The sequence below is a fragment of the Durotheca rogersii genome (assembly GCF_024521655.1).
Source record: "Durotheca rogersii strain YMJ 92031201 chromosome Unknown GGS23scaffold_4, whole genome shotgun sequence".
NCBI classification, from domain to species: domain Eukaryota; kingdom Fungi; phylum Ascomycota; class Sordariomycetes; order Xylariales; family Xylariaceae; genus Durotheca; species Durotheca rogersii.
The window spans coordinates 2660992-2684772 of record NW_026251235.1 but is presented as its reverse complement, the minus strand read 5'-3'; the positions used below and the strand labels follow the sequence as shown (position 1 = coordinate 2684772).

At 58.9% G+C, this 23781-nt stretch overlaps 5 protein-coding genes across 5 annotated transcripts; 2 read left to right on the top strand and 3 right to left on the bottom strand.

Annotated features, from left to right (window-relative positions):
* Positions 1 to 8381: 8381 nt before the first annotated feature.
* On the bottom strand, positions 8382 to 11368 carry GGS23DRAFT_594493 (sure-like protein; the record flags this gene model as incomplete). Its single annotated transcript, XM_051518174.1, has 3 exons — positions 8382 to 9963; positions 10286 to 10351; positions 10431 to 11368. 3 exons carry the CDS (start codon positions 11366 to 11368, stop codon positions 8382 to 8384), a joined length of 2586 nt encoding a protein of 861 aa, XP_051375083.1.
* A 1262-nt stretch (positions 11369 to 12630) lies between these two features.
* GGS23DRAFT_556798 (uncharacterized protein) lies at positions 12631 to 14915 on the bottom strand. Its single transcript, XM_051515670.1, has 2 exons — positions 13380 to 14915; positions 12631 to 13318 (listed from the first exon to the last, which is right to left on the bottom strand). The coding sequence occupies exons 1-2, from the start codon at positions 14252 to 14254 to the stop codon at positions 12775 to 12777; spliced, it is 1419 nt and encodes a 472-aa protein (XP_051375082.1). The 5' UTR covers positions 14255 to 14915; the 3' UTR covers positions 12631 to 12774.
* Positions 14916 to 15982: 1067 nt separating this feature from the next.
* GGS23DRAFT_617487 (uncharacterized protein) lies at positions 15983 to 17264 on the top strand. Its single transcript, XM_051520876.1, has 2 exons — positions 15983 to 16401; positions 16471 to 17264. Exons 1-2 carry the CDS (start codon positions 16105 to 16107, stop codon positions 16945 to 16947), a joined length of 774 nt encoding a protein of 257 aa, XP_051375081.1. The 5' UTR covers positions 15983 to 16104; the 3' UTR covers positions 16948 to 17264.
* GGS23DRAFT_384376 (ribonuclease H2, subunit B) lies at positions 17265 to 19196 on the bottom strand. The gene is made up of 2 exons (XM_051513463.1): positions 19088 to 19196; positions 17265 to 18990 (listed from the first exon to the last, which is right to left on the bottom strand). The coding sequence occupies exon 2, from the start codon at positions 18820 to 18822 to the stop codon at positions 17386 to 17388; it is 1437 nt and encodes a 478-aa protein (XP_051375080.1). The 5' UTR covers positions 18823 to 18990; positions 19088 to 19196; the 3' UTR covers positions 17265 to 17385.
* An 888-nt stretch (positions 19197 to 20084) lies between these two features.
* On the top strand, positions 20085 to 23414 carry GGS23DRAFT_556788 (uncharacterized protein). The gene is made up of 2 exons (XM_051515669.1): positions 20085 to 22637; positions 22707 to 23414. The coding sequence occupies exons 1-2, from the start codon at positions 20111 to 20113 to the stop codon at positions 22712 to 22714; spliced, it is 2535 nt and encodes an 844-aa protein (XP_051375079.1). The 5' UTR covers positions 20085 to 20110; the 3' UTR covers positions 22715 to 23414.
* Positions 23415 to 23781: the final 367 nt, after the last annotated feature.

The window sequence follows — 23781 nt, the reverse complement described above, 5'->3', positions numbered from 1 at the left end:
ACCGAGACGGAGGCCGAGTGAGGTGAGAGGAATATCCAGCCCAAACTCTTTCTTACCCGGCCGGTCCCGTAACGGAATGCTTGCCCGTGTGCCTACGAGTACGTAGAGCTCTCTCTCTCTCCTCCACCGGCGCATACGAACTCGAGCATAAACGAGTCGTATCGTAGCAAAAATACCACAGAGTGGTGGAATCAAGTTGACGGTTTCATTTCAGAACAGCAATTGGGCCCCAAACCGGACCTGGCCCCTTAGAAACCGGGACAAAACGCCACGTCTAACTCATGTAACCCGTCTATCTACACATACACATACACGCACAACTGTGAGGTTATTACTACCGCATTACCTAATTAAACGAGTGTGCGTATGGTGTGTGTGTGTGTGTGTGTGCCTCCATGGTCGTTTACATACCTACTACGTAAGGCAGTTAGACATCTCCACCGCCTGTCCTTTTTAATCCTCCCCATCGCTATAGTAGAATGCGTCACTTTCCCTCCAATCCTGCATATGTGCATGCAAGCACACGAGTATGCCGCAATGGGGACACGCAGGTCTCTGCTGAACCCTCTCTCGCCGCTGGAAACCTGTTTTCGAGGGACACGTCGCCGTCGAACGTTCCGAGGAAGCCTGAAGGATACCCAATTAGATAGATCGATTGGCGGTATTATGGACTTGACCCTTTAGAGCCTATTCGGAGTGGTGTTAGACATCATCACCTCCCGAACTTATACAGACCTATGAGTAAAGTCACGTCAAAAAGTCAGGTCAGGTTCGTGGCGGATCTGGGTCCGCAGCCAAGACAAGGTAACCCCGGAAGCACGTTGTTCTCAAATACCACACCACATAGGGTTAGTTTCCATCTCTCCCCTGTCACTCTCTCTCTCCTCCTTCTCTCCGATATAGTCTTGGTGGAAATGCTGAAACCGGGCGGTTCGAAGGGACGGCAGTCTACACATACGTGTAGTGCGAGAGTCTCTAGCCACGTATGGTACCTATATGCGCACAACTAGGACCTCCCCATTCACGCAGACAACCCGGGTGATGCCTATGAATATACACTGAGATACACGTCACTCAGCCCAGAATCACAGTTAGCAAGGCCGAGCCAACGTCCGGTTGCGAACTTCGGGACAGACCATGCCATGCGATAACCCCCAACGACATCTGCCCAATCTGACAACCTCGCTGTCACAGGTGAGAACTGCCGACAATACTACTACGCACCTATGTACATGGGAACTAGAATGCCACCAATCGCGTATATGAACTTTTATATACGCAGGCATATATATATATATATACATGTACATATACCTACTACAAGACTACCGGGCCACACCAACCCACGTGAGATTGGGCGCGGCGTCGCGTTGGACAGCGTGAATCGCTCCCTCGCGAGCGCTTTTTGTTTCTCCGCCGAGAGCGATTTTAGTTCCTCGAACGCTGATAGGCGTGGGGGAATTTGCAGTTGGGTATAAACCGGCTATCCTCTCCTAAGCGTATACCCGAACCCCTCAGGGCTGTATATCCCACGGCATCCGATTCACAGACGGGGACATATATACCTTAATCCCGGAGGCAAGAAATCTGCAAGCCAAAGGAAGAGGAAAACACCGAAGCTAGTACCCGCTCACCTAAGAGAAGAAGGGAGGGGGGGGATAATAGCAATAATAACCTCTTCATCTCAACAAGATAAGCAATATCAACGGGACAATTATAGGTAGGTACTACACGGCGTACATACACGCATACCTGGGTATATAATATGTGCTACGTAGTATATATCTTCTCCCCCGGTTCTATCCCAGACGGCCGATGTTAGCCTACTCATAGTCGGCGCATGGATTTCGCATGTGAAAATATGGAGAACGGGTCGCCATCCAGCGACGCGTCCCGCGTCTCCGCGACTTACACGTATAGGACGGCTTGTAATCTCGGGCATGGCTGCCTGTTCTCGACGCTCATTTACACGCGCGCAATGCCGTGCAATCTCTCTCGATATCGCCAAGTCGTCGGGTCACCCATATGAGTAAACTAACAACCTTCTTCCCGGAACCGCGGCGTATCATCCATCGTGCTCTCTCTCATCGTAGAAAGGAGGTAGGCATATGTACGGGTATGTAGCACAAAGGTATACCTACCTATGTACACAACACGGCAAGGGACAGACGGTCCCGGCGTCAATGCGTGTTTACATTGTATGTAGGTACACATATGCGGAACTACCCAAGCTACCTGTTAGTCCAGGCGGTCTGCCCTCCCCCGGTCCGGCGTTGTGGTTGCCAACGCCAGGTCCGGACCGGATATTCCTTCGCTAACAGCCAGGATCTCACTAGGATAGCCCAGCTGGGCGCAAAGTCTCGTGGGTCTACATATATATCCATGTAAGTAAGGGGCACGTAGAGAGCAAATGCCATTACGTACGGCGTGGTGAAGGGGATAAGAGGATGTTGTAGTAAGCACCACGGGCGTGGGGAGACCGAGGAATTATACCTAGGAATCCCAAGCTGCCGGCGTCGTCATATTCCAAACCAAGAGACAATCCGTCAGCTTCAAGCCTACATAAATATATATATATCTGCATGTTGTGATGTGTGCGTATATGCACGCAAGCGCCTTGGGTATTCTCGACGCTCGATAGTAGCTTTTATACCCCGGCCAAGAGCTCGTGCGTCCCTTTTTTTGGAAGCGCGTATTTGCGGCTCAGTTAATTCCTGCAGCATGAGTAACGTCGAGATTGTCATCTCATCTTCGTTCTCTTGGTCTGCTCAGCTATTTGCTTACTAGCCGTCGTACATACATACCTACATACATATATACAGACGCCGTGTCTCAACTCACTCTCGACTTCTCAACTCGGCGACGTGTCCTGGCATGGATTTGCTTGTCTCCGTCTACAACGTACCTATATATCTCCAAACAGGGAGGGCAGGGAGGGGGGAGAGGGGGTACAACGTATTTGAAGGACGGGTGGAAATAGAGGAACGGCATGGATGGCGGGAGATGAACTGGGGACACGGAGTAATGAAATAACAATCAAATAAACCCAATAAAAATAAAACCGATATTCTAGATTCGACAGGCTATTTAGCCATCCGCGGAATCGTGTAACCAACTTCGTCTAAGCAACGGGTTATTGTGTTGTTATCTACCTACGTATTGCATGCCCAATTTTGCGAGCTCGTACATATGCGGCCATCGACAGATGCAGGTGTATTGTGATCGGAATCGCACCCATCTCAGCCCGCGCCGTCGTCATGTAACCCGGAACGGTGCGCGCAAAGCTGTTCCGTGCCACCTGCATGCTGCATCTTCTCCTATCCCGCCCATCACTAATGCCGTGCCGCTATTGCAACCGCCTCGAGATTTACCATCCATCCGTCAGAGGCGTATGGATATGAGTTTTCTTTTTTTTTCGTCCTTTTTCCCTCCCTTTTTCCCTCCCTTTACAAAGTATTCTAAGCTCAGGATCTCACACCACCTCATGGCTCTTACACCTCTTATCACTCTCTTCTTCCCCCCGTCACATCATATCACTTTCCTCCTCCTTATCCCTCCTGCCTCTTCGTGTACCTACATAAGAAAACTCCGCAAACGAATGTCACATCTGGCCATCCGACTCTCCTACCCGACAGCCCCTCCCCCAGGGGGCCAGCCGGAGACAGAACCGGAAAAAATAAAGACTCAGAGTCGTCGTCGGCGAAGGTGGCACCGGCGCTTTGAAACATACACGCTCGGATACTCTAACTACCCGTGAGGCTGTGCACTCACCGCATATGCCTTTGCATAGTATGTGCGTACGTGTGTAGGCCAGTAAGGTCGCATCTGCTGTACACAAACACGACACCGCATCCCGTACAACGTACATCACCACCCACCACGGGACCTAGCTTACCTGCCAGCTCGATGCCATAGGTTGATGGCCGCCTCGAGTCCACGTCCTTCTTCCCAACCTCGCCTTCTCCCGCTCCTGAAACCATCTGCTCCATACGCCGACTACCTTAGGTACCCTACTAGGTTCCTTGGCTGGGGGGTACGTAACCGTCCCCTTTTGACTTGTCCGGAGGTCTAGTCTATTAGCTCTCGGGCCTTTTGAAGGAGACGGCGAGAAAGAGAGGAGGAGACAGACGATAACTGCTGAGGCCACCACCGATGTGGCTATAGCCAGCTAACAGTCACTACCGCCGCACCATAACTAGCCACCGGTGCTATTCCGTCGGGCAGTTGGCTCGCCGCCGGTCCTCTCTGCCCTAGCTAGGAGGACTCGAAGTTGCCAGAGCAGAACAGCGAATAATACCGACGCCAGACGCAGCAGCAGCCAAGACGGGGGGGGGGGGCGCCCAGCGAAAAGGAACAAACGGAGAACGAACGAACGGCAAAGCTCCGCCAGCCAACCGACCAACCCAACGGACGGGACAGCTGCTCTCACCTTTACTCAGCGCCCAGCTCTCCCCATCATCCAGCAGCGATTCTCTACGCATCATCGATCCCGCTGGGGCCCGCCTAGCCCCATGCGTCCTAGGCCGCCGACGTGTGCCGAAGAGGCAATATCTTCTGCCAACCTGTGCGCAGATACCAGGGAAGGGCTGGTGCCTACGCAACACCCACAACGCCTGGGCGCTGAACAAGCAAGCTCCCTGCGCTAGTCAGGGTTTGCTGGGTAGCTCCGGTGGGTGCGTGGCAGTGCTCGATAGCGTCGTGCCCCCGTTCGCTCTCGTCCGTTCCCTCCCCCTTTTGATTTGCTGGGAGCCGGGGAGGGGAGGGGGAACGACGTCGTGGTAAGTCCGCCGCGGGCGCCCAAATACTATACACATAGGTACATGCTTGCATACATAGCTACGTAGGACATGCGGGATGCACATGGCACGGTAACCAAGTCGACCGGGCCCAATCCAGAGCCACCTGTCCCAGTCGTGGCCATCGCGCTGGCCTGGGCTCCTCCCTCGTGGCCTTTTTTTTTTTTTTTTTTTGCCGCGGCCAGGGAAGGGGAAGCCCTCTCGCCGTCGTCGATCCCGTCCTGTCGACGTAGCGTCGCTCTCATCGCGACGTCTAGCCTCTCCACCTACCTGACGTGGTTGCCCGCCGCCGGGGAGGGCTGGTTGGCTGGCGCCGCGCTGGCTAACCGCCCGGACACGCGAATAGCAGCTGCTATCACGCCTCGATCGTACGCCCGCCCCCGTCTTGCTCCCCAGCCAGCCAGCCGACTCGTTCACCCTATACGCCACAAACGGACGAGCCGTCGGGAAGAAAGAACAACAACAAACACACCAGGGGCACCTCTCCTCCCTCCTCCGCTGACCGCTCTCTGGCCTCGTCGCCTCGCGTAGGCACGCACGCACGCAGCCGCCTGCTCCCCAGACAAGCAGGGCGCGCCGCCAGAAGGCGAGGGGGGCACGGCCTAGCCGTGACGGCGAGGCGAGACAGCCCGCGCAGGCGGCGGAGGGAGCAGGGCTCGCTAGCCAGCGGGCCCTGGCGACAGCAGCGCAGCGCAGCGTGTCCCTGGGCGGCCTCGTCGCCGCGCGGCGCGCCGACGCAGGGACGCGCGCGCTCGCCCGCGCCGGCGGCCTCCCCCCCCAGCTGCGCCAATCGAACTCACCCGACGCGGCGGCGGGACCGGACTACTGGCGGCGGCGACGCGCCCGGGCGGGGCTTGGCTCCGCGGCTAGCCTCGCGCGCCCGCGGCGGTGATAGGGCGGGCGGAGGGGCAGGGCCGCCTGACCGAGCGCGTGGGTAAGCGGGCTCGGTGGGCGGGTAGGCAGGTAGGCAGGCAGGCAGGCAGCGGGGAGTAGGTAAGACTGCCAGAGAGGCAAAATCGCGCTCGGTGTCCCCCTTTTTTTTCGATTTTCTTGCTTTCTTTTTTTGGCGCTCGCCCCTTGGCAGTCCTGGTTCATCTACGTCTACGCCTAGGCTAGGCGAGCGCGCGGCGAGGCTACGCGGGGAGAGCAGGCAGCGGGGGGACCAGAAGCTGCCGGCGCGGCGATCTGCCGCTGGCCTGGGCCGTCGGGAGTTGCGCTGGTAGCGCCTCGTCCCTGGCTTTTCTCCCTTCGCCTACGTGCTGCCTGCTGCCTGCCTGCTGCCTGCCTGCCTGCCTCCCCCGGTCTATGCTGCTACCCCGTAGCCCTAGTTTCTGGGGCGCGCGCGGTCGGCCGAGTCGGGGGGTGGGAGGGGTAAGCACCGCGCATAGCCATCCCGAAACACGCGCATGCGGGCGAGATATAAGCCGCGCCTATGGAGCTCGCGTTCATTCGCCCGCGGATGTGCGGTTCCCCTCGGACGCCGGGCGGCCGGGTCTGGAGGGGAGGGGGAAAGGGGGCGGAGCAAGAGAAGGCGAGAAAAAAAAAGATGGGGAGAAGGGAGCGAGTACGCGTGCGCTCGCAGATAGCCCTCTGCCGTCTTACCTCACTCGCCTCCTCACAGACCTTACGCGAGCGTGCCTTGGTGGACGATCCCCCGCGCCATCCTGCCGTCGTCGTCACCATGGCGTCTACGCAGGCGGGCAAGATGGGATGGGATAGGATAGGCAGGTAGCTAGTTAGCGAACGGGATAAGACGCATTGGCCTAGAATGTCTGGGCGGTGCGAGTGTAAGTCGGTCCCGGCGGCGGGAATGGCCCAAAGAGGGAGGGGGTGAGCGAGAGACAGGGGGCGACGGGGGCAGTGTAAAAAGGAGATCGGAGGATCACCTGTCTAATCAGCGCATTTCGCCGCGGCTTTCCGCAGCCTTTGCTTCCCTGCGCGCTTCGGCCTTTTTTTCTGGCGATCGCGGCGCCAACCGCTCAGGTAGGTCGTCTGGGTGTGTGCCATGTCTATCGCGATCGCGCCGACTACGTTACGTGCCGCCGGTCATGGATCGGTCGATTTCGAACGAGTTGTTGTGTCGACCGAGGTGGAACAGAGCTAGAGAAGGGGGATACCGACGACCTAGCGGACCCTATCGGCCGTCCCAGTGACAGAATCGCTGGTGCTTGTGTATTATTCCCTAGACGCCGGCCGTCTCTTTGCGTAACCCCTAGGACCACTAGCCGGTCATCTCCTCGAGCTTCCTGTTCCAGGCCTCCCTCTCTTCCTACCGAGATGGCTTGACTCCTGTGTATCTTTCCCTCGTGCGTGACGCTCCATACCCGCCCGGCCGCTCGCCTCCCTATCTCCCTATCTCCCCACGCCCTTAGCGTTTGTCAGACCGCAAGACGCCACTCGCGCAGCTATCCGTGGCGGCAAGGGGAAAACCAAGTCTCAGGCGAAGCCACCGATTTAGAAGCCGGCTGCACCACGCCACGCGACGAAGAGCGCCGATGCTAAGACCGAGGTGCCTACGTGCGTGGGCTGGCAGGATGCGGTGTCCCGGGGCAGCTTCAGCGAGCCCTGTCGGGCCCTCCCGACCGCCCCAAACCGACGCGTCAGTAGTAGACTGCCCGCGTGGCCCTGCCCGCGGCCAGAGAGCAGCGGTTGCGCGCGTCGCTTACACAGCCTGCTTAGTATGTAGTAGATTAGTATACATAGGCAGAGAGACAGGGGCGGATGGAGCGGGAGCTAGATATCGCTGGAGAGAAATAATCTCCTTACTCGTCTCCCGACCGCCCACGCGTCCGCACGCACGCACGCGGGTTGGTTGCGTTGTTGTCGCCGTACGAGCTCGTCGTCGGCCAGTCGATTCACGATGTCCTCGACGATACCTCACCGCTCCTCCTGGAAGTCCTACGAGGCGCGTCGTGAGGCGCACCGAGCCAGATGTTGATTAATCAACAGTTCAGTTTCTACCGCTCCGTGGCTCCGGGGAGGAGCGCCACCCACCAAGTGGCTTCTCAGGCTCTACCATACGAACGTACGTGTCTCTTATGAACCCCTCTACCTCTCTCGCCTTGGTAATACGGCATGTATATATCACATCTCACGACAGCCTATCGTATCTCGTATGGCATCGCGTGATATATGTCGTACCTACATGTATTACTTGTCAACGCCAATCGCATCATGTCTGGCGGCTGGGAGTATGTGAATGAAACAGCCTCGTATCTATGGCTGCTATAACCGCCGGCCTTAGTAGCCAGCAATGACCTGGGCGTGCTATATGGATTCGTTGGATCCACGCATCTAATAAGTATCTTGGCGTGTCCGTAGATAGGTAGCTAGGGGGTCTAGGGTAGATATGTAGAGACACGTAGGGAGGCGGTTAAAGACATACCTAGGGTAATCTAGGTAACAGTAGTTACCTACAACACGTACAGAATTGTAAACTCAAGTAAATCAGTACTTTTGTTTTGGGGGTTACCTCAATTTGCCCTCGTGGAAAGCTGAAGTTGTAAGATGGACGGATAGATAAGACAGGCATCTCGATCCGGGGCGGTGTCCTAGATCTAGACGTCGCCTCTCTACCCGACCCGCCTACCGCCCGAGGTCCACGTGTCTAACATGCACCATCAGCTTCCCCCACTTCTCCTCTCCCTCCCTTCCTTGTCCCGGGCCGTCAAACCCAAAGCGCGGTGCGACGGCGACCCGTGCGATGCCCTCCCACAGTCGTCCGACGACGGTGTCGCGGAGCTCGGGGCCGGTCTGCCCGAAATCCGGGAAGGCGTTGGCCTCGAGGAGCCAGGCGGTGCCCGCGGCGTCGGCCAGGAAGTCGAGGCCGAAGACCTCGAACGCGGCGGCCACCGGCCGGAAGTGCGTCGGCATCCCGCGCGCCGCCGCCTCGAACAGCTCCCCGCTCGCCTCGCAGATCTGCGCGAACAGGGACTCGCCTAGGTTGGCGTCCCCGCCCGCTGAGCCCCCGCCCATCACGTCCCAGAACCGCCGCACCGTGCCCTCGTCGACGGAGCGCTGTAGGCACGTGTTCGTGAGATGGGCCTCGAGGTCGATGTGCCCATTGCTATTCTCTCCTCTGGCGGCAACTTCGCCGTCACTGATAGTCGTAGTTGTAGTCGCAGCGGCGGCGGCGAGGGACGTGTGGCCCGGCGGTGTGTACGGCTTCGCGGCGAACAGCGCGAGCATCTCGTGGAACACGTATACGTCGAGACGGCCGACGCACACGACGTAGGCGCGGATGTGAAACTTGCGGTTGCCGGTGCCTGGCAGTAGCAGCGGGTGGTCGATGTACGGCTGTGCTACGAAGTGCCGTAGGTGCGACGTCGTGATGCCGTTGCCAGTCTCGTCATCATCGCTCCCGTCGTCGTCTTGGTTAACACTGCGGATGCCACTGCCATCTTCATCGTCATCACCTTCCTCGCCCTCTTCCCACTCCTCGAAGATCGCCTGTAACTCGTCCACCGTACTGAAAATCCGGATGCCCTGGCCCCTATCGCTCATACTCGGCTTCAAGATCCACCACTCCTTTTCTCTCCTCTTTGCCTCCTGACCCTCCTCCGCTCCCTCCTCCACCCTCTCATTCCTCTCCAAACTCGCCCGCAGGTCGAACGCTTCGACGAGTGCGTCGTCGAGGAACTCGGCGTAGTCGAGCTCAAACGTCTCGCTGCGCCGCACGTGGGTTGCAAGCGCAGACCCGGGCCGCTTCGCGATCCACTGCTCCACCGTCGCCCACAGAAAGTGCTTCCGGATCACCGCCTTGCGCAGCGCGTAGCAGTTCACCAGCCGCGCTCCTCTCTCGGTCTCGCCGTTCGCCCCCGTTCCCGCGGGCTCGTGCTCGTAATAGTCCCAGTCCACCGCCTCGTACGGCGTGATCTGCAGCACGCGGGCGCCTGGCGTGCCGCCGTCTGGTAAAATTCTGTCGAGTGGGATTGGCTCGCCCGGCGGTGCGACGTCGGCGGGCGGCGGTGGTAGCAACGTGTACACTTCGGGGGGGAAAACCTTGCGCAGGGCGGCCAAGATGAGGGGCTGGAGGTAAGGATCCTCGTAGGCGACGAGGGCGTAGAAGTGCTGCGCGGGACGGCGCGTCAATGCCGTCGACTCGGAGGCCGCCGCTGTTGCCGTTGTTGTTGTCATCGTCGTCACCTGAAGGTCCGACGAAGTAGGCCTAGAGAAGAAAAAAAGGTGTCATAAGAATGGGTTCTGCGTTTTGAAAGAACCTACATACGGAAGCGAGCAGAACCGCAACACGTATATATAAGTATATATGCATAGATACAGCGCACGCACCCGACGTACGGGCAACGTTGAATAGCCTCTCTCTCTGCCCTTCTCTGCACCGTCGGGGCTCACCTTGTATGGTATGGAGGCCTAGGAGATACCGGTCTTGTCTATTTTGCGCGCTCGGTCACGCGAACCCCAATGGTAGTCGTCTATGATGCTGCCGTCCCCGTCTAGAACCAGAAGCAAATGCAATAGGCTCAACTCACAATTTCAACTCCTCTCCATGTTGTTGTGTGGCGGCGTTCCAGAAATTGGCCTTCATCGGCGTGACACTGCGCGAGACGGGCGGGTTAGAATCGGCAGTCCGCGCGGACGGAGACGGGGGTCGGTTCGTCGAACAGATAAACCTACCTCGTGAAGCCTTCCTTTACTGCCCACCCGTCATTCCCCGGAGGCGCCTCCTCGACGCTCTTGTAGACATCCGCGAATCTCGGCAGCCACTTAAAATGTCTGTGCACGTATCGTGCTTGGTCCTCCTCGTCGGCGTCGCCGTTCTCCCTGGAGCCGGGATCCCGAGATGCCCTCGATTCCTCGCCTTCGCGTATCCTCTCCTCTTCCTCGTCCTCGTCCCCGATGCTGCCCTCGACCTCCTCGAAGCAAGGCCCGCTCTCGCCCCAATAGTTCTGCAGCATGTTGGTAAATAGGGTCTTGCGGTGTTCGATGCCCTCGATCAGCGGCACGTTGACGGTGTATAGGTCGACGCTCTTGTCCGTCGGCCACTGCGCGTGCAGCTTCTCGATGACGCGCACGCTATGCCGGCTGGCGGCGTCGATGATGGCGGGGTCGTGGTTGCGGTTGAAGAAGGCGTAGCTCAGAGCAATGGCCTTCCTCCGGCACACGGCGGCCTCAAGGGCGCCGCCTATGGTGCCGGAGCTCAGGGCGAAGACGGCGGTGGTGTTGCGGCCGTAGTTAGGGCCGGACACGACGAGGTCGACGGGCCCCTTGTCCTGGAACAGGTGGTACAGGCCGATCTGGGCGCAGCTGGCGGGGGTGCCGTCGACGAGGACCCATTCCTCCTCGTCCTTGTTCTTGGTGGGCCGGGTGTAGGTGGTGCCCTGGGCCTGGTGGGCGGCGCTGGGAGAGGGATCGAACGTCTCGGACGGGCGGTAGTACAGCGGCTTCACCGTCTGGCCGATCATGTGGGCCTTACCGATCCAGGAACGCTGGGTATGCGGCAGACACACGGAGACGGTGTGGCCCTGCTTCTGGAGCTCGCGGACGAGGCTGTGCACGTACGGAGACGAGGTTGGTGACGGCGGGCCATCGTCGTTGGTGACGAGGATGTGCATGGCGGAGGTGACGGTGGTATCTAGTTAGGGTTGGGCGGTTCTGTCCCAGCGGGATGGGACCATGCAAAAATTCCCCCGCGGGCGTAACTGGGGGTTGGGCTCGCTGGTGGTGTGCGGTGTGGTGTGGTGCAGTGCGGTGCGGTGCGGTGTGGTATGGTGTGGTGTGGTGTGGTGTATTATGTGTGAGTGTGAGTGTGAGTGAGTGAGTGTGTGTGTGTGTCTCGAGGGAACGGATCGAATTCGAGTCGGAGAGGGGCAGATCCAGATACCTGCTAATAATGAGGTATCCCGTCTATCGCAAGGTACGTACAAGCCAGGGCAACGCACTAGAGATTTAGCGGGGGAGGGGCAAGTCCTGCACTATTCTCGGGCCCTAGCAGGTACCTAGATAGGTACCTAGATCCGTACGCGGCACTCTCGCTACCGCGAGCCGCCATGACGTGATATGGCACAACAGTATCGGATAGGCACCTCCTCTCATGGTGCCTACATAACCCAAGGTAGAGGGACCTCTTCAAGAGATGTATATGAAAGAGGTGCCTAGGCACCTGATGTTAGGAGGTAGTTATTTGGTATTACTTGAGGATATGCTCAGGTAGAGAGGGATAGGTAGACATATCCACCTCCGCTACCATCAGCTGTCTGTCAACCGCGGAGCCCTCTCTATCTACGTCCCACGTCCTATCTACGACCACCAAACACATACGAGGTAGGCTGCCAAACATAACAAACATATCCCGTTTCCATAGCAAAAGCGACAGCAACAGCAATAGCACGAAACAAACAAGAAAGGACGGTTTCCAGGTGTATCCAGGTGCCAGTCCTGAGGTCGGGGTGTTAGGCTATATATCTGAGCTGGCAGGTATATATTTTCGACATCCAACCTCCCATCCTCTCCCTCCCCTGTCTACTACGCTCAAAACGATCTCACTCAGCATAGCACCGAGGCGGCGACGTCCCCTTCGTCAATATGCTATATACCGGTCGATTCATTCTGAGGCAAGCTATACTATCTAGGTTGATTCCCCCTGGTCCCTTTTTTGCTACCCATCATTAGTCTGGGCTAAACACCCCTAAGCCCGAAGAACACCTATATAGGTAGAGGGGGGAGGGGGGGGAGGGATCTCTTATCAACCTGACCTGGCCCCCTAAGTTCCGGGTGATCAAGGTCTTGCCGTCCCGTCGTAACGCCTGACGCCTGGCAGAGTCGAGCTTCCCATTCCGGACCGTTGCTCTACCGTCTCCCTGCCAGCCGGAGTCACAACAAAAGGAGATGTGTGTGCGAGAAAAAAAAAAAAAGGCGCCAAGGAGATAATACAGAGAAACTGAGGCACGATAATCCCCAAACCTCGTTGAGTCACCATCCTGAATGTCCCCGTCCTCGCTTAGCGGTAGGTAGATCTAGACTAGGCGCGCTGGCGCTTCGAAGCCTCGTTGGAGCCGGGAAGCGCCTCGCCTTCCCGCTTCAGACTGCGCGATGCCGCTCGGCTCTTAGAGCGACGCCAGCCGTCGAACGGGCTACGCGGCTTCGCGGCGGCAGCGGCCTTCTTCACCGGGGATTCTTCGACACGAGCCTTGTCCCCGCTGCGCGTAGTTCGAGTGGTCGTGGGAGGCGAGGCCGGCGCGAACCGAGGCGCCTCTGGCGTGCCCGGCTTCGCAGAGTTTCGGCCCGTAGGGGTAACCGGCGTATCCGTCTCTTCGTCCTGGATATTGGCGGGGGCGCGGTCCTCGATATCGGTCTCGGCCTCTTCATCCTCCGGGGTCGTCTTGACGGTTTCCTTGCCCTTCTGCTTGGATGGGAAGAGCAGGCGAGGCTTGATCGACGAGCGCGTGAAGGGAGACGCGCCAGACATCACCTCGACGTCCTCGTCTTCCACCTCGATATCTGGTTGGCTCGTCGAGTCGACATCGTCGCTCGAAGCAAACTTGCGGAAGAACTTCTTGCCTCGGCTGCGAGACGTCAATGGTTAGCAGGGTGCAGGGCTATGATTAGATCGCGATAGGCACTTACAATACGGAGACGATACCGTCTGATCGTCGCACGGCCTCCTCGATGGTCTGCTTGCCTTCGCCTGGGATGGTGATCTGCATCTGTCGGCCACGCTTCTTAGACGGTTCGGAAGCGGCTAGAGCTGCGGCGTTGTCGTCGTAAAAAGGGTTGTCCGAGGTGGCACCGACCTCAGGAATACGATCGCGAGTGTCGGTGAAGATCTCGATGGGCTCCTCGACCTCCTCGGCTCGGAAGCTCTCTAGCGAGAGGCCGGTGTACTTCTTGGTCTTTCTCTTCTTAGGAGAGGGGACGATGTCCGGCTCAGCAAAGAGGCTGCGCGCGATGGCGCGAACGTTGGCCTTGGACTTCTCGTCCGGCTGCTTCTGGGGCGTCTTGACAGGAGTAGGAAGCATGGCGGCGGATCGAGACGAAGTCGCGTTGGCCTTGGGCTTCTGCTGACTCGAATGGCCGATTCCGAGAGACTCGGCGGCATTAGCGGCGCCCTCCGTAGTCAGGGCACTCGAGGCGCGTCGAACCGAGTCCATGGCGGGCAGACGTCGTTTCTGGGGGGAGGCGATGGGGGTAGAAAACGTGTCAGCGTTAGCCGAAGCGGTTCGTCGCGAGGCGCGGGTGGGGTTGTGGTGGGAGGAGGCGCGCGGAGAAGGGGTGCGGTCATTTGAGCGCTGGCGTGCCGAAATGCGGGCTGACTTTCGGGGAGAGAAGGGCTCCCAGGCATCTCCGTAACCGTGTTTGGGAGTACCTGGAGTGTGTACCCTGCCCGGCGGCGAAGGAGTCGATACGGCAAAGGATGCCATCGCCTTTCGGTTGCTTGTTGTTAGGCAGCGGCCTTTGTTCTCTCCTTCCTTTCTGCTTGCCGGCTTGTCGAGGCCGGTCATGCAATGGTGCAACGAGCAACGAGCGCAGGACTACCGTCGTATTGTCTTGTAGCTTGTCGAATCCTAGGCCAAACTCGCGTCTAGAGCTTTTGATTCATCCAACTAGTATAGTTGCTTCTCGGTGCTGTCATCCAACTGGACCCGGACGTGCCTAATTCTGACTGCTAACGAGCCCAAGCCTGATAATGCCTTAGGAGTAGATGGATTGGCGGCCTTAAGAGCAGGTTCAGGGAGGAGGCCAGGAAGGGCAATGTATAAATGAAATCGAGGTTAGAAAGAGAGTGCGCAGCGGCGTATTTCTGTGTCTTGTCCGTAATGCTGATGGATCGGATGCCTCAACCTGATCCCGATCTTGGGGTTCCGATTGGATTGGCGGTTTACGCAAATGCCGAATAATGAAAACTTGTTAGACGCGTAGAAGGTTATCTGAGCAGCGACAAGGAGCCAGAACAACAACCTCAGAAGGGTGGTGGGCAAGGAGCGCAGGGAAACAATACGTCGTCGCTCCGGCGGAATGAAGTTGTAGTGGGAATTTTAATCAAAATGGGTAGGTTAGGGGGGGACGGGATGAAATGGTGGCAGGACACAAGTGAAGCGCCAAGGAAGGGGAGAGAGGATGAGAGAGGGAAGAGGAAAATCGGGCGTGGCTGGGCTGGCTGGGCTGGCTAGAGAGAGAGAGAGAGGACAGGATGCGCGACAGGGAGGGAGAGGGGGAAAAGACAGTGAATTGCACTGTGCAAAAAGTGGCTGCAAAAACGTGTGATTGGCAGCAATAACGGATTTATTATCAACAGCCCCCAGCCAGGCCCCACTCCGTTTGCAATGCACACCAGGCGAGAAGTACCCAGCTGGGAAAGGTACAGGCAGAAGTGCGGTCGATTCGCCCTGCAACTAAGTACCGACTCCAGGGCGGAGTACCGGCTGAAATTTGAGCGGGACCAGGTACATACAGGAGTACCTGGGAAATGTACTTTCTGGCTGGTGACTCTAGGACGGTGTGCATACAGTTACATACGGTGCACTAGATGCCAGGCTAAGATGACAGACGAAATGTGTAGGCACATACACGCATGAACCAAATACGCGAGACAGACGCGTGATGCCATCCCGTCTTTCGCTGTTTACGCGTCACAGATCGCAGCTCCGCAGACGGGTTGAGTGGTAGGTGCCCTATGGACAGGATAGCAGCCGGCCAATTGGCCAATTTGCAGCCAGCGCACCGCCATCCCCACAACACGGAAAACACTCACATGCTGTAATTAACGCCCCCTACTGCCTATTCCCTCTCCAAAGACAACGCGTGGAAAGGAAAGGAAAATAAAAACACCAATGAGCAAGGCCTCTTTCAAGCGGCCAATACATACGGTGGTACATAGGTATATGCCTACATGACTACATGCACTCTCTCTCGTCTGAGGTTTAAGTCGAAGGCCTGGCTAGAGTCATAGAGAAATACCGGCCTGACGATAATCTAGAATCCGGCTGGATAGAGAAAAAGATAGGCAGAAAAGGAGAAGAGGAAAAGGGGAATAGGTAAAGAGTGGTAGCAGAGCAGCGCCGAGCTCGCACGCAAACGTAATCTAAGGCGCCTACAGTTAGGTTAGTTGGCGGTTCGTTTCGTCCAGTCATCATTCTCGAAACCCCCGCAAAGCAATTAAACGAAGTGACGTCTTCCAGACATTTACCTGCCTACGTACCGCCCTGCCTGATTTGTTAGGCCGGTACGTACCGCGCCTACCGACCTACCGCCCCTCTACTAGACTCCTAATTCCCCTACCCCTCGGACGAGGGCATCTAACCGTCTACCGCGAAATCACACACACCTACCTGCCTGCCTGTGCACGGCCACGATGTCCGACCAGCTCGACGACTACGACTCGGCCTCGGAGCACGAGGACGTGTTCGCGTCGCCGTCGAGCCAGCCGCGGAAGCCCCGCGCGCGCGCGAAGCAGCAGCAGCACCAGCACGACGTGGTAGCGCGTCCCAAGACGCCGTCGGACCCGCCGCCGGGCCCGCGGTACGCGGACGCGGACGCGCAGGACGGGCGCGAGGCCGCGCTGCGGCGCGAGCTGGCCGGCGTGCGCAGCATCAACGAGCTGATCGAGGGCGTCGTCGGCACGCTCGAGCGGGCCAAGGGCAACATGCAGGTGCGTTGCGTCCCCCCCTCCCATCTCCCCTCTACCCTCCACCCCCGCGCTAACCCCCCGCGTGCGCAGACCGTGTCCGCCACCGTCAGCACCGCCTCGACCCTCCTCAACACCTGGACGCGCATCCTGTCGCAGACCGAGCACAGCCAGCGGCTCCTGCTGGACCCGGCCTGGCGCGGCGCCAGCCACGACCTGGCCGCCGCCGAGGCCGACGCGCTCGCCCGCCAGCGCGAGGCCGAGCGCCGCGCCGCCGCCGTCGCCGACGAGGAGGAGCGCCGTCGCGCCGCCGAGCTCCTGCGCCGCCGCGCCGACGACGACGCCCCCGCCCCCGCCCGCGGCGTCGCCAGGGCCCCCCGCGCTAGAGCCGGCCGGGGCAGCCGGGGCTCCAGGGGCGTCGGCGGTAGGGCCGGTGCTAGCACCGGCGCTGCCAGTCGGCCGCCCTCGGCCGCGGGGACGAGCGCGTCTGGCGCCGCGGGCGCCCGCGGTGCGTCGGAGATCGGGAGGGGGTTCTTGCGCGGGAAGTCAAGGGGTCCGCGGGGTTACTAGGGTGGAGGCGAAGAGGGGAGGAAGGGAGAGGAACCGAGCTCTGCATCGGGGAGAGGAGGAGGGGAGGGGAGGGACGCGGGCCTATCGACAACAAACATATACATCATGCAGTCGACGGCATGGACCTGGCAGAGCGGTGTCTGTGGGAGAGTGGATGGGTCTTCACTACCTGCTTAACTTATGTACGCATGGCTAGACGGCAATAGAGACGACAACGACGACGATGACAGATACGATGATACCCGGATCCAAACTCTGGCATCCCGCATACACTACCAAAACTTTCTATATGCGCCCCCGCGTTCCCCGTATCTTACAAGTACGGGACGCTTTCGTCCCAGAGGCCCCCGTAAGCTAACGCAAAACCTTCCCGGCACAGAGAGATAGCTACCACTATCTTAAGCCCCTCTTTCTCCCTCCGTCCTCGCATCCGTCTCATCACTTCTTCTTGAAGAAATCGCTCATCTTCCGCATCCCCACGGTGTTCACCTTGCGCAGGTCGCGCACGCCGCGCGACTCGCCGGCGCGCCGCCGCCGCTCCTCCTCCTCCTTCCGGCGCTTGCGCTCCTCGCGGTCCGCCCGCTCGCCCTCGTCAAGCCCCCGCTTGCGCGAGTAGTCGCCCGCCGCCGCCCGCGCCTCCGCCGCCTCCTGCCGCAGCTGCGTGATCCGCGCCAGGTACGCGTCCAGCGGCCCGAAGTCGACTTGCGCTGCTGCTGCTTCCTCCGCTTCTACGATCGCTACCTCGGTGGCGGTGGCGCCGGTGGTCAGGCCGCTGAGCTTGAGCCGCAGCGCCGCCGCGTGCGATGGCGCGACGTACCGCGCGCAGATGAAGTCGAAGGCTGTCCGTAGCCGCTGCAGCTTGATGATTTCCTCAGACGCTTGCATTGACGGCATTAGTTGGGTTGCCGACTCCTCGGGTACTGAGGTGGCTGCTGTGGAGGCTTCCGAAGTCAAGCTTCGGGTAGTGTCTGCGGTCGATGCGGAGGACTGGCTATCTGCGGGCTCCACTTTGGGTGTGAACGCTTCGGAAGCGCGGGTTGGCGTTGAACTCTCTGGTTGTGATGCTTGTGTCTGGGGTGGCTGTGAGGCGGACTCTGCCGCGATCGCCTCCCTCTTCATGCCCATTACCGGCGCTTCGAGGACCTTGGTCACGAACTTGTCCTCCACGCTCTTAGGTAGGGGCTGCTCGCTCATCTTTCGGGCCTTAGCCAGCACCACGGAGAAGAACTTGTCCATGTTGAACCGGAATTGGACCTCGTCGCCTACCGGGACGGTGTCGCAGACGGCGGCCATCCGCGATTCTAGCAGCTTGAGCGTACTGCCGCATCTCAGCATCTTGTTGAAGTGTGGCCAGATCTCGGGGAACTTCTCGAAGTAGGTGAAGTACTCCTCGCTGGCCACGAAGAGTCGCCTCTCGGCGCCATTATTGTTGCTCGGTTCGGAGAGCGCGGGGAGTAGCAGAAATATAGGATCTATGGGCGTCGCAACGTATAGGTTGGCGCCCTTCGTAATATACGCGCCCAGTTCGGCGCCATCGTCAGCCGTCTTCTCGCAGACCTCGTCGGTGTGGCTGCATTGTATCAACCAACTCCGTGGCGTCGACTTGGGGGCATCGATGCTCGTGAATTCGTGGGTGCCAGTCTCGGGACATACGAGGTATCTCGCTGGCGTCGCGGATCTCGGGTTCAGCAGAGAGACTATCTTCGCGTCCCGAGAGACCTTAGTAGGGAGGATGAAGAGCTTGGGCGGATTGGTAGACTCGGCGGGCAGGGCGTATCGTGAGGTGCTGCTGCTGTTGTCCGAGGTAGCAGTCGAAGCCGACTTTTTCGTCGAAGCGGCCGACGCGCTCGCCTTTGATCTGGTGGTCCTGGCCATGTTCTTTCGCCTAGAAGTGCTACCAGTAGAGTGTACGTAGGGTTAAGGACTAAGGATCTTCTGTCGTCGGGCGACGCCCAATTGGAGTTGGTACGGTGGGCTGGGCATACGACAGGTAAGTGATGGGTGCTGGAAGGATTGTCGCCGATAGCAATCTGCACAGGTTGCCTATAGTATAGTGGTTGAGTGTCAATGGTCAAGCCCGCCGCATCGGTAAGGCGACGAGAGAGGAGACTAGAACATAGGTAGAAAGCGTTGCTCGCACACCTCGATGTACCAATACAGGTATTTAGATGCCCTAGGTACCTAAAGCTCTACATACCTTAGGTACCTAGGCAAGTACATAACGCATTGAACCCCGGTCGTGACTTCAGTTCCGGCCATCGACATCTGCTTCGTTAGCACCTGCCCCCTGTCGACGCGTCGGTCGGATACGGCAGTCGCGTCGGGCTATATTTAAAGCACCTCTAGTCTTGAGACGCGTCTCCACACGGCCAATCAACGTGTTCCACCTCCCTCCCAGTCCCACCTCCCGGCCCTTATCGATACCGCGTACCGGGGTACTTAAGTAGACAGCCACTTTGCTAAGCGCTCGACGGTAGGCGGTACTTCGGCCATCCCACGGGCTCCAACCTGTAACGGCCACACCCTGCGGATACCCTTGGGTAACTTACACCAACTCATTTCTTCCTCTCCCTCTTCGACACCACATCGACCAGCACGTTTCACTCCAGTAAATTTCCGCCCTCCCGCGAGGATTGCATATATTCATGCTACGACGGCCACCTTGGATTTGCATAGAATTGCCCGTTATCCGCAGAAATTCCCACGCCCATGCTGTCGACGCCGAGCTCTCGACGAGCCATCCACCGCCAATTCCCCCTTGACTCCCCTCGCCGCCTCGCCATATTGGCTGGATGATATAAGATACCTTACCCGTACCTTGTCCGCGCCGCTGCTAGACCGACGACCCCTGCATGTTTCGGATCCCAAGTCGCTCGAGTTTGTGTTTACCATGTTCGCCAGTAGGTCAAGACCTGTGTCTGTTTCTGACGGCTTCAACGTTACTTCACTTTCTTACCCGATGGCAGGACCCGGCGCTGAGTCCGAGGCGCAATGGCCCCCGCGATCCCCTCACGATGTCCTTCTGAGCACGCCCAGCGGCCGCGCACGGCTGCGACGCCTGGCCGAGCAAACGTCGCCGTCGCCGTCGCCGTCGCGGAGACCGCGACAAGCACCCGCCCAGTTTAATCGATCTAGTAACTCTCTGCGCGACGACGTCGACGCCATGGATCTGGATGACGAAGACGACGAGGACGAGGAGATGCTGCAATTGAAGCTGCAGGCGATCCAGGCGAAGCTCAAGCTGAAGAAGCTACAGAGTGCCAAGGCTAAGAAGGCGCTAGGGGGGGGTACGGCTCCCCCGAGGTCTGGAAATACACCCATACCAGACATCCCTCTAGTAGGCAGGGCGCAGTCCCGAGCGGAACCGTCGCGTGCCGAAGCCCGCTTGCGATCGCAGTCCCAACCCGATATCCATGTCCCCGCGTCGCCGGTGAGGAGAGCGCCGACGGCACAGAACGATAACTCTCCTAGCAGAGTACGTCTGGGCATCGATAAGGGCATCAAAGCCAAGGACGTCTCGTTGAAGAGGGCACCGAGTTTTAGGCGGACCGAGAGCCAGGCCAGCACACACGGGGGTTATCTACGAAGAGCCCACACCCCCTCTCTTCCCAATACAGAGCAGCCGACGAGGCAAGAGCGGCCGTTGACTTTCAGCGAGAGACTAGCCGCGGCGAGATCAGACGAGGCAAGCCGACAGGAGAGACGGGAAAGGATAGAGCAAGTTAGGAGCAAAGCTTTCGAGCTCGGTAGAGAGGAGATGGAGCAGTTCAAGAGCAAAGCTACCGAGATTCCTGACGCCCCGCTACAGCCGGAACAGTACAGCCGTGAAGAGGTGATGGCTGGTCCTCGGATCCAACGTAGCAATACGATGCCGAGTCTGAGCCGGTCGCGAGGAACTAGCCATGAGTCCAGTTCGCAAGCAGAGACGTCCGCGCCCAAGAAAGCGGCCCCTTCAGAAGTGCCCGAGGAAGACGCCGCCGGATTCGAGCCGTACTCGAGCGTCCATCTCTCGAAGCGTGTGATACCCCATTCGGTCCTCACGCGGAACCTGACGGGCAAGAAGACATATGTACTCAAGGACTTGTTAAAACATGTCAAGGCCCCTGATTTCCAATTACCTGAAATCGAGCAAGACATTGTCATCTTTGGGATTCTAGCCTCTAAATCGGAGCCGCGTTCGCACAAGCCGACCAATAACGCGAGGGAGAAAGAAACACACGACCCGTCCAGGGGCAAGTATATGGTCCTCCAGCTCGTCGATCTTCAGTGGGAGGTCGAACTCTTCTTATTCAACTCGGGCTTTGACCGGTTCTGGAAGCTGACGCCTGGCACCCTTCTCGCCGTCCTTAATCCTGCAATTATGCCGCCACCACCGGGTCGTACCGATACGGGCCGGTTTAGCCTAGTGATCAATAGCGATCAGGACACCATCCTCGAGGTCGGCACTTCGCGGGATCTCGGGTTCTGCAAGAGTCTCAAGAAGGACGGCGAGTATTGCAACAGCTGGGTCAACCGCAAGCGCACCGAGTTCTGCGAGTTCCACATGAACACGGCACTATCGAGACACCGACAGGCGAGGCAAGACATCAACGCATTTAACACAGGGCTCGGGCCCAGATCGAAAAGGGATAACGACGACCCCTTCGGAAAGAGGAGGCCGAACTCGTACCAACAACAGGACCGGGAGCAGAATGCCAACAACCCGACGAAATTTGGCAACGGGAGCTTCGACCGCGAATCGCGGAGCCAGTGGTTCATTTCCAAGCCTAGTGCCGCGTCGATGCTCGACAACGAAGTGTTGGGCGGGCAAGTTGCGAGCCGCGTCGAACGCAGCGAGGCGTTGCGGCGCCGGCTCGCCACCGAGGAGAAGGAGCGGGAGCTGATGAAGAAGCTGGGGAAGATGGGGTCCGGTGCCGGGAAGGAGTATATGCAAAGAGGGGGGGGCGTCGCCGCGACAGGTAGAAGCGGTAGCTCCATGACAACTCGCGGCGCGCAACTCAACGATGACGAGGAGCAGCCAAGGCAAGATATAGACGCTAAGGCCCTGGGCTTAGTCGCGGAGAAGGGTAGAGAGCCCCGGATGCATCTGAGCCCCATCAAGCGCAAGCGCGCACAAAGCGCCATCTCGACGTCGTCGGGTTCCGGCTTCCCGGCGGGGACATCTTTTTCCTCCTCTTCCTCCTTCTCCTCTCACACTACTAACAGCAGGACGACTAAGCCGTTAGGCTGGGGCGGCAATCTCAGAGAGAAGCTGGGCCGCATGAAAGACGGCGAGACGCTGCGGCCGAGTAGCAGCGCGACGCAGTACCAGCACCAGCAGCCCGATAGCAGCGCGATCCACAACACCACCAACGATAGCCACTGCAGCAGCAGCAGCTTCACGACGGGAGGAGGCCGAGACGCGGCAGACGATCCCAGTAGCAGCGGGAGCGGGAGCGCTCGGCCCCCAGCGCGCAAGAAGACCCGGTTCGTGACCGAGAAGGGGATCCGGGAGGCCGGGCGCGAAAGCCTCGGCACGGACCTGCTCCTGGGCTCATCTACGGCGTCCGGCTACGGCGACAACGACAACTCGAAACCCGGCCCCGGCGCGGGGAGCAGCAAAAAAGACGCGAGCGCGAGCGCGCGGACGCGGATGAGACGCCAGGTGGTGGTCTTCGACGACGACAATGAGGAGGAGCTGGAGATCCTTGGTATGGTGTAGCTCGAACCGAAAACCACGGCCTCTGGTGTTTTAACGTACCTGATTTGCTCATGTTGAGGTATTTGATTCCTGCCCTCCCCCGCCGAACAGAGACATCCATGACCACGACGGACACGGACACGGACACGGACGCGACCCTAGACGACGACATCTCGCCCGAGGCGCTGGCCAAGATCCTGACCGAGATATCGATCGAGGTGGCGATGGCCATCGAGCTGTGCCACAAGAAGAACAAGAGGAGGAGGAGGAGAAGGAAAGAAGGCGCGGGCAAAGAAGAAGGCGGCAGTGGCGGCGGCGGGAAGACCGGCAAGAGCGGGAAAGGCGCCCACAAAGCTACTGCGGAATTCTTCCGCCACCACCGCTACATACCACCAAACGCCCGGCCGAGGGGCTCCGACGGATGACGGGTGGACGGGACGGGACGGGACGGCATAGAGGGCGGTGCGCGGGGGTAGACAAGGGAGGGAAATACGATAGAAGGAGTCAAGGAGTTCGGAAGAGGCGAGGCAGCGCGGGATCAGGAGACACGGCGACGGGGCCATTATACCATCCATCCATCCACATATACCATACCCATGTAACTAACCAACGCACTGTTGTACCAAGCCCCAGCCCAGCCGGCGCGAAAGGGGGGGCCCCGGGCGGAGTCAAGCTGCGGGGGCACATGTTTTAATGTCTGATGATGAATACGCAAGCAAATCGACCGACGGATCGGGCCCGACCCGTGTGCGTGTGCGTGTGTGTGTGTCGGTGTGTGAAGTAGGGGATAGGGCGGGCTCGTGGTCGATGTCCGCAGGTCCCTTCCCGGGGATGTCCCGTCTCCCCTTTCCCGTGCCTCCTAGGCTTGACATCCGCGTAGACGCACGCATGAGAGAACCGATGTGTATGTGTATATATACCCATATACTAGATAGTAAGACTTGATCGACATAGCCCGCACGCGCTCAGAGTCCAGTGAAGTTTTGGGGAAACATGCCTCTCGACGGTGACCTAGCGCTGGTGTAGTCGTTGACACGGCACGGAGAGAGATGCAAGGAGAGGGAGAGTAGTATATTGACCATCTGCCCGCCTACCTACCTGCCCCGTCTAGCCTACTCCCCAGTAGCTAAGGAGCTCGACATGTTGCTAGCTGA